At 47.3% G+C, this 9,806-nt stretch overlaps 1 protein-coding gene across 3 annotated transcripts in view; it reads left to right on the top strand.

Annotated features, from left to right (window-relative positions):
- Positions 1-1,430: 1,430 nt before the first annotated feature.
- Positions 1,431-9,806, top strand: part of AGO1 (argonaute RISC component 1) — a 42,021-nt gene continuing 33,645 nt past the window's right edge. For 2 of the 3 annotated variants that reach the window (XM_017501085.1, XM_017501084.1), the window contains exons 1-2: positions 1,431-1,680; positions 6,612-6,795. In XM_017501085.1, coding sequence (XP_017356574.1) covers positions 1,656-1,680; positions 6,612-6,795 — 209 coding nt within the window. In that variant the 5' untranslated portion in view covers positions 1,431-1,655. Of the gene's footprint in view, positions 1,681-2,837; positions 2,921-6,611; positions 6,796-9,806 lie in introns of all 3 variants that reach the window. The other variant, XM_037728704.1, reaches the window with a different exon arrangement.

Here is a 9,806-nt window from a genome sequence, read left to right as displayed (position 1 = left end):
AAAAAAAAAAAAAAAAAAAAAAAATTTAGTTTATGGGAAAGTGATGTTTGAGTTGGGTCTCTTACCCAGCCTAACACTGTAGCAGAGCAGACCAAATAGGAGGGAAAATGGGGGTTCCCAGAAACTTTGAGACTAGCAAGGAAGTGGTTGTGATACTTCTGGCGAGATATGAAAAGGGTCTGTACCAGCATAAGAAACCATCAGAATGGCAGCGAATCATGTGAGAGCAGTTCAGAAAGTAAACATGTCAAGACATGGTGAACAGCTGAATAGGGGGAAAGAATAAGGGATAGAGGAACTATCATTTGTGACATTAAGGTGCTATTCACTGAGATAGGAAGCACAGGGCAAGTATGTTTGTGAGTGAAATATAAAGTGTTTGGTTTGGACTTCTTAAATTTGAAGTGCTGGTAGGATACTCAGGTGGAGCTGTCCAGCAGACACTTGGAAATGGTAGTCTAAGACATGGTCGGAAATAGAGATTTAGAAAGATAGTTGGGCCACAAGAGTGAATGAGACCTTCAAGGGTAGGGTGGAGAGTGGAATGAGAAGAGAGCTGGGTTTGGAACCACAGTGAACAGTTAATGAGGCAAAAGCAAAAGAGGTCCTTTAAAAAGAAAAGGACTTAGGCAATAGGAGACTACAGAAGATATGTCAGCCAAGTAGAAGGCTCAGAAGGGAAGTAGAGGCACAGTGTCAGATGCTGCAGAGAAATAATTGAAAAGTATCCTTTGGATTTCAACCCCAAAAGTCAATTTAAGTGAGGTGGTAAAGGCAGAAGCAGACTGACAGAGTTCAGGCATGAGCTGTAGATGAGAAGTGGAGGCAGGTGCTTCCCAGGTCCAACAGAGCTCTGTAGCCGCACTTAAGTTCAAACTGACATCTTCCAGGGTAGACAGGCTCTCTTACTTATCTGTGATCTCAGCATCCAGTACACGGCCTGGAAGAGGGGCTGGTGTCCGTGAGTTCAGTGACTAGGGATGGAGGAACACTTCGCAGAGGCAATCGCTTTGCAGCCAAGGCTTGAAGGATGAGGGTGATTGGGAGGAGAGGTGGGAGGCAGGGCCTCTGGGTGATGGGGTACTGGAGTGCAAGGGGGTCTGGGAATGAGGTGGGGTTCCCATAATGTGCGCGCGGCTCGGGTGCGACAGGCAAGGACTGTGTGTGGGTTTGGAGGGACCTATTTGAAGAAAAGACACAGGGCCGAAGGCTGCTGTTGGGGGGTGGCCCTCCGCCCTGCCCCACTTATGCCACTGCGAGGTTCCAAGGCATCTCTACCGGAGCCCTCCTACCGGGCTGCATGGTGACGGGTGACCGCCAGGGGCCGCTGCCTCCGGTCCCCGGTGCCCCCGCCCCTCTCCATTGGCCTTTGTTGCCGTCGGAGCGCCCCGCTTGACTCGTTCCGGTCCGCCTCCTGGGCCTGGCGGTCGCGCCTGCGCACTGGCAGCTGGCCGGGCGCTCGCAGGGGGAGCTACTGCAGGCTCCGCGGCGGCGGCGGCAACGGAGGCTGCGGGGGCGGCGGTGCGAGCGGCCGGGCTTGGTTGGGGAGCCGAGCCCGGCCCAGGAACCCGAGCAGCGAGAGTGCGGGGTACCTAGGCCCCTCACGCTGGACTTCACAGTCTCCGGGCCGCCTGACCTCCGCACGGGTATATGGGATGGAAGCGGGACCCTCGGGAGCAGGTAAGGGCCCCCGGAAGGGGTAACGGTGCATGCTCCAAGGATCGGGGGCCCCCGCATGTAAAGCGTGGTTTCCAAGTGAGGGAAGCGCTCCTGAGTGAGGAGAAGGGCTCTCACATGATGGGGGCCCAGTTTGAAGGAGGCTGTGTGCAGTTCCGGGGGAGAACCATGTGAAGAGAGCCCTGAGATGGGGGCTGTTTGTCCAAGGAGGCTGTATGCAGTCCTGCGGGTTGGAAGTAATCCTGGAGAAGGGCCTGCACGCGCGGAAGGACTCCCAGACATCCAGGGAGGCCTACGGAGAGGCCCGGCAGGTGGCAGGGGACGGGCTCCAGGTGTCCAGGAGAGGAAGGGGCGACACAGATGGGCCTGGACCTACTGCATGTCGGGGGCGGGGGCTCCGCTGGGATGGGATAGGCTAGTGTCTCTTGGGAGAAGGCGCCAGAGCTGGACCGTGAGCTCCGCCCCAGCCGGGTCTGACGCGGGGGCGAGGGTCAGGGGGCTGGTGGGTGGGGACCCGGTCCCGGGATTCCCCCCCTGAGTCTGGGGAGTAGGAGCGGAGCCGCCGGAGCATGCGCGGAGGTGGCAGCTGGAAGGGGCTGCCTGATGTGGTGGGGGCGTGGCTGTCCGAATACCCCCATCTCTTCCCCGCCCTGTTTGGCTTGGAAAAAGGAGCGTGCTGATGGGGTGCATTCTGCCTTGGGTTATGCTGGCAGAGTCCAAATGGTTATGCTCTCCTCCCCTATTTTAGGGGCTCTGACATTTGGCCCTGAAGCACCTCAGTCACAGTTTGCCAAGAATGGGTTGAAGGAAGCTGCCAAAGTGCATTGTTCTGCCACAGTAAAGACTGGTACCCAAATAATGTTCTGAAGGTGGGTCCTCCTGAAGATAGGCCTTAGGAAAGATGTTGGTTACTGAGGAGTCAAGGACAGGACAGGGGCTACCTGGAAGGACTTGTCTACTTGGTTTGTAAGCTTCTGGTCCAATACTGAGTAGAGATCGTAGCTTTACTTTGGTCATAATCCAAAGATAATGACCTTTTCCATTGAATTGTCTGTTGAGGTTACAGTCTACATTTATAACATTTATTATAATATTTCTTAATATTTTCATGGCTCCTATCTTACACTGGATCTTTCCGTTTTCCTTTCCCCACTCCCCAGAAACTATCAGGGCTGTCTTTAGAGCCAAGATCTAAACCCTACAAACAAGTTGGAATCTGGAGGAGTTTATAGCCTTCACACTGGTGAGGCCCAGGTGATAGCCTTAAATTCTAATTTACAGGCAATGAGGATAAAAAGACATAGGAACAGAGGACAAACTGAGGCAGGACTGTCTTAAGAAAACTGGAGTCCTCGGGATGGGCTTTGGGGTGGGATACCTTTTGTGTCTTAAGTTTCTTACCCTGTGATGGGACGGGGAGCCTGGACCTGGGAATTCTTTAGGTCATCTCTCACCACTTTGTTACATTTGGTCTGGGGATGGGAATCAAATTTCCATTTGGGACATGAACTTCATTACTTTTGTAGTGGAAATGATTTTGTCTTTTGTAGCAGACCTAACTCCCCCCAACCTTCCCAAGGTACTAGCTCCTACCACCTCACTCAACTTATCCATTTACTGATCTATAAGTACTTAGTGACTGTTTTCCCTCAACAGCCAACCTTGTATAGGCTGTGTAGCCCTGAGGATAAGCGTAGGGAGCAACTGACTTGAGTACTTCCTCTCTGTCAGGCCCTTCTCTCCATCCCAGGAACTCCTGTTTTGCAAGGCTGGGGACTATTTACAACAACCGGTGGAGTAGAGTAGTGGGGTGGGTCATTGAGGATGGATTGCTGGGTGCTGGTACCTGTTCTAGACTAATGATTTTTATCCTGATGAATTCCTAATGGGCTCTGGAGTGATGAAAATTTGACTTTTTAAAAATTTGCTACAAAAAATAAGCTTCTAGGAAAGGAACTAGAACCTGGTGTTTGGAGTCAGCCATAGCCTTGGGAAAAGCCTAGTGGGACAGGCTTTGCCTCAGTGAAAGGTATAATTGAGATTCAGTCTGGAAGCTGCAGCTTGAGGGACCCCATAACTGCCTCCTTCCTAGGCCCAGACTGTTCTCTTGTAAGAAGCTGGGGCGTTGTCCCGAGGTGACCTAAGGACATGATACAGAAAAAAAAAGCATTGAAAAAAAAAAAAAAAAAAAAAAAAAAAAAAAAAAAAAAAAAACCAATAAAACCTCACTGGGCTTATGCCCAGGTCCGCCTTCTGTGCTCAGGTGTGTTCCAAGCACTTACACTGGACTGGCGCTCCCTGAGGGTAGAAGCGGTGTCTCGTTTATTTGTAGAACTAGCAAGTGCCTAGTGTATAGGCCCTGACACAGAATACACGTTTATTAATTGAATCAAGTCACATTCAAGTGTGAACATAAATGGTTAAGCACATATGTGGATATTTAATAAAGTGTATACTCACATGGGACAGATCCTTTTAGGAGAGATTGGCCTGTAAGTCTTTGCGTACCCACCAGCTAACCTAACCTAACCTTGAATTTGTATCTTTTGAATAGGCACTCTGGCTCTTTGGGAGGTACCTAGGCCTCAGAACTGCAGGAAAGGAATCCTGAGCCAGGGCTTTCAGCTCTGTTACTTTTCCTTCTCTGGGCTCCTTGGGGATGGGGGAGGGGGAGTGTCCTTTTCAGGGCCCCTCCCTCCTTGCTTTTGTCTGAAGAGAAGGGCCCCGCCCCTTTCCCCCTAGGCCCAAGCTTTGTCCTCTGTGCTGGGGCCCTCATCTGCATCACAAAGTGGCCGTCTGTCCCTGTCTGGGTCTGAAGGGAAGTGTCTCCCTTTCTCAGACTAAAAGCTGGGGTAAGGGGGGCGGGGAGGAGACTCTGCTGTTGTTAGGCTTTCAGGGAGATGGAATGGGAGAGAGGTGCCTGCTTCCTGCTGTCTTTCCTAGTTTGGAGATGAAGTGGGGGTGTGGGCTCCCCTGTTTTCCCAAAGCCTCCTTGGAGAGGAAGGTGCTCTAAGGCTATGTCTGGTATGTAGTTGGGTTTTGGGGAAGAGAAGGCTTTGAGGCTAGGGTGTCTGTCCCATCCCCCATCATTTCTAACTAGCCCCCAGCTCAAGGGGTTGTCTTTCTCCCAAGGCCCCAAATGATGATTCGGTCTGGAAGGAGAAGGAGGTGAATGGAATATAAGAAGTTGGGGAGGGAAAGAATGTCTCTTACTGGCTACACCCACAAATGTGCATTTGTCCTGTATAGTGTTTATAATTGTTTCTGGGCAATTGCAGGTGTTCGTGTGTTGCGTGCTTGTGTGCTTTTGTGGTGTGTCTATGGATATGTTTGTTCATTCATTTCATATCAGTATGTTGAATACTTCCTGCGTGTGTGCCAGACACGAGATTAAGCAGTAACCAAGGCAGATACATTCTCTGTCTTTGAAGAACTCAGTCTAGGGCAGTGAGGGATATGTGTATAAGCATAAACTGCCAAGGTCTAAGTGTGTGTTTGGATGTGTGTGATGGGAATGTGTGTCTGTGAGCTTGTGTGCAATTTCTGTCCAGCACTTTCCGAGGTAGGCAGCTAGGTGTTGAGTAAACCTCTTTCACTTCACCACGTAGCTGATTTCTGAAGAGACCTTTTGCATCCAGGCTGGGCCTCTGTTTCCCTGTCTGCAGAGTGGGACTGGGCTTGACAGGTGGTTAGAGGGAAACAGAGCAGCTTAGCTTTGGGAAGCTGCCCCTCCCATGAATGGTTCTGACCTCTTCCTGACCCCCAGCTGAGGATATGCCCCATCCCCCTAGCTGGTCTGACTGTGAAAACAGAGGTCTGGTAATGGGAGGTTCTGGGCTGGTTTATCCCTCTTCTCCCACCTGCGCTGGTTCTCTACTGCCAAGAACAAGAGCTGAGGACAAAGGCATATTCCCTTTTCTTCTCTCTTCCCCCTTAGCTAGAAAATAAGACGGCAGCCAGACTGGCAAAAGAGGATAAAGTAGCTGGAGCTGGCCCTACCCTATTCCTTTCCCAAGGGCCCCCTCTGTCTTGAAATTGATCTCTTCTGCTGCTGTCTGGACCTTCTGTGTGGAAGGATCTGCGAGGCAGGGAGAGAATCCTGTGTTCTTCCCAGACCCAGTGCCTCTTCTCCAGCATTCTAATTCCCACCTCTTCTTACCAAACGCCTTAGTTCTTTCTTTATTCAAGCTTTTTTATCGTTGTCTCCCCAAATGCAGCTTTGTTTCTTCCTGCCTGAGCTTCCAACCTCTCTTTAGCCCTGCCCCATGACTCCACCCTTCTCTCCTTCTCCTGGCCTTTTTCTATTGTGACCTCCAGCTCTGTCCTCTTCTTCAGCCCCCTTTCTCTTTTCCTTAGTCTCCAAACTCTGTCCTTTGAGCCTTTTCTCCTTTTCCTTCTCTCCAACTCTCACCATTCATTTGCCTTAATCCTGTCTCAAACACTGACCCTGCCCTCCCCAGCCTGGCTTTCTGGGATCTTCTTCCTGCCCACCTATAAAGGAACATCAAGGTTATGCCATTTTGTATTCAGCATGATGATGAATGGAGTGAACATCTGGCTGGCAGAGAATAGGGAATTCTTGGTCTGCTAGATACCTGGTGGAAGCAAATGTCTTACTGTAGCCGAAGAAAGAAAGGTTTTTTTTTTTACTAGGAGCCAGATTAGTCTCTCTGTTTAACATGCAATAGGAACTTATTACATGTTAACTTAATGAATTTAAAATAGACAGTAACTAGACAGAGATTTTAAAAAAAAAAACCAAAAACGCAAATGACCTAGGGATGTCCCCTGGAAGCCCTTAGCTGAAATGGGTGACAGGAAAGAGGCATTCTTTATACTCTGGTGTTCCTGTTCTGGGAGGCCTTGTTCCTTCTCTGATAAGAGTAGTTAGGAGATTGTCAGACTTTACCCTCACCAGCCTCTTTGTCTTGTAGCTGCGGGCGCTTACCTGCCCCCCCTGCAGCAGGTGTTCCAGGCACCTCGACGGCCTGGCATTGGCACTGTGGGGAAACCAATCAAGCTACTGGCCAATTACTTTGAGGTGGACATCCCTAAAATCGACGTGTACCACTACGAGGTGGACATCAAGCCGGATAAGTGTCCCCGTAGAGTCAACCGGTAAGTAATGCATACCTAAGCCACCAAGTCTGAAAGACACCAACCTTGAAAGAGGGGCCATAAAGGTAAAAGCAAAACCAGTAGAGGGTGGTATCACCAAATCTAAGGAAGTTTTTGAGGGAGAGATGCCAAGTAGGGTAAATGCCGAAAAATATAATTGGACTTCGCTACTGGAAGATTATCAGTGGCTTTTGCCAGAACAATTTCAGCAGAGTAGTTGAGCTAGTTAATCTAACTATACTGAGTTCAGAAATAAGTACAATGCCTACTACATTTCAGTATTAGTTGAATGAATAAAGCGTTTTAAAGAATGAGACATGGGTATGTTTACAGATTAAGGAGAAGGAGCTAGTGAAGATGGAGAGGTTAAAAGTATGGGACAGGGGAGGAATGAATGGGATGTCCTTGATGAGGCAGAAGGACATTGTAGGATGCACAGTTGGAGGGATTAGCCTTATTTAGAGGAAGTGATTGATCTTTCTTTCTTTCTTTCTTTCTTTCTTTCTTTGAGATGGAGTTTTCTCTTGTTGCCCAGGCTGAGTAGCTGGGATTACAGGTGCCTGCCACCGGCTAATTTTTTTGTAGTTTTAGTAGAGACAGGGATTCACCACATTGGCCAGTCTGGTCTTGAATGCCTTACCTCAGGTGATCTGCCTGCCTCAGCCTCCCAAAGTGTTGGGATTACAGGCGTGAGCCACTGCACCCGGCCTCTCTGATATTTCTTTAATTAATTAATTTTTTATTATTTGAAAACTTTATGTATAGTATAAAAAAAATTCAGGTATTTTAAAAAAAAAAAAAAAGCAGTGAAAAATGTCTCCTTACTACCCTGGTCTCTAGTCCCCCAGTACCATTAATTGTTGCCATTCTTTTTTTTTTTTTTTTTTCCCTGAGGCAGAGTCTCCCTGTGTTGCCCAGGCTGGAGTGTAGTGGTTCCATTTTAGATCACTTCACCCTCCGCCTCCTGAGTAGCTGGGATGACAGGCAAGCAATTCTCCTGCCTTAGCCTCCTGAGTAGCTGGGACTATAGGTACCTGCCACCATGCCCAGCTAATTTTTTGGTATTTTTATTTATTTTTTATTTTTTATTTTTTTTTTTTATTTTTGAGACGGAGTTTCGCTCTTGTTCCGCAGGCTGGAGTGCAATGGCGCGATCTCGGCTCACCGCAACCTCCGCCTCCTGGGTCCAGGCAATTCTCCTGCCTCAGCCTCCTGAGTAGCTGGGATTACAGGCATGCGCCACCATGCCCAGCTAATTTTTGTATTTTTAGTAGAGACGGGGTTCCACCATGTTGACCAGGATGGTCTCTATCTCTTGACCTTGTGATCCACCCGCCTCGGCCTCCCAAAGTGCTGGGATTACAGGCGTGAGCCACCACACCCGGCTTTTTTGGTATTTTTAGTAGAGACAGAGTTTCACCACATTGGCCAGGCTGGTCTCAAACTCCTGACCTCAAGTGATCTGCCTACCTAGGCCTCCCAAAGTGCTAGGATTATAGGTATAAGCCACTCCTGACCAATTGTTACCATTCTTTTTTTTTTTTTTTGAGATGGAGTTTCACTCTGTCACCCAGATCAGAGTGCGATGGTATGATCTCAGCTCACTACATCCTCTGCCTCCTGGGTTCAAGCGATTCTCCTGCTTTAGCCTCCCGAGTAGCTGGGATTACAGGCACTCGTCACCAGACCAAGCTAATTTTAGTATTTTTAGTAGAGACAGGGTTTCACTGTGTTGCCCAGGCTCGTCTTGATCTTCTGACCTCAAGCAACCCCCCCGCCTCCATCTCCCAAAGTGCTGGGATTACAGGCATGAGCTACTGTGCCCAGCCAATTGTTACCATTCTTGAATATGCTTCTAGATACTTTTTTACACATATGCAGGCATATATACATATGTAACATTTTTAAACACACAAAACATAGGGTTCTTTGCATTTTTCCACTGAATCAATATATTTTTGAACATGTTGCATACCAGCACATATGGATCCGCCTCATTCTTTTGCATAGGTTGAGTGGCTGTAATATAACTTACGTAATAAATCTATTGAGGAACATTTGAGTCTAAATTCTGCTACAGAAATGAAACTGTTGAATATTATTATATAGAGATACATTTTTGCACTCAAATATGAGTGTATTTATAGGATAAATTGCTAGACGTGGGACTGCTGGCCTAATACATTTCAGAGTTTTCAGATATTGCAACATTTTTTTTAAAGGTAAGTTGTACCCACTTATGATCCCATCAATAAGGCATCAGAATGTCTGTTTCCTATACCTACACCAATGTAATCATTCAGATTTTTTTGATCTTTGGCATTCTGATCTTGGTCTAATTTTAAATTGTATTTTTTCTAATAAGGGAAGTTGAATATATTTTCATATGTTTAAAAATAATATATGGAAGGGGCATTTTGAATGTAAGAGGAAAGGAGAAAAATTGATGCCCGCACATATAAATATGTTTGTGTATATATCTGGGAACTCGAGGTTGGCCTTGTGTACTATCCTCTGCTTTTTTCAGATATTAGAGCTGCTTCCTGATAGGAGATAGTAATGGGTTCTGGAGTTAGAGGATAGTGGAGAAAGTTCTACATAGTCTATATGGTCTAGGAGTGATAGAAGTAATCAGGGACATGAAAAAGATTGCTCGGCAGCACTGAAGCCTAATTGGGATTGACACCACATGATCACAATTGCTTCTAATACACCGTTTTGAGTGTTTTTATCCAGTAGTATATAAGAGCTTTGATTTAGAAACTGTGGAGGTCAGTTGGTTACATAAACTGGAATTTTGAAGGAATAATGGACACCCTGGGGTCTAAGTGTCAGAGAATAGGAAGTAAGAGATGGTAAGAGATGATATTTTTCTTCTAGTTTGTTTCTATTTCCAGTTCAGTTCCCTTCTACCTTTTTTGCTTATCACTTCTGGGATTGGAGATTGGAGCAGCCTGGATTCTGTTCCTCATTTTTTTGTTTTAACTTTTTTTTTTTTTTTTTTTTTTTTT

This window comes from Cebus imitator, unplaced genomic scaffold (assembly GCF_001604975.1).
Source record: "Cebus imitator isolate Cc_AM_T3 unplaced genomic scaffold, Cebus_imitator-1.0 Scaffold277, whole genome shotgun sequence".
Lineage (NCBI taxonomy): Eukaryota > Metazoa > Chordata > Mammalia > Primates > Cebidae > Cebus > Cebus imitator.
Note: the sequence above shows the minus strand (reverse complement) of the source record. Positions and strands in the feature narration are given on the sequence as shown.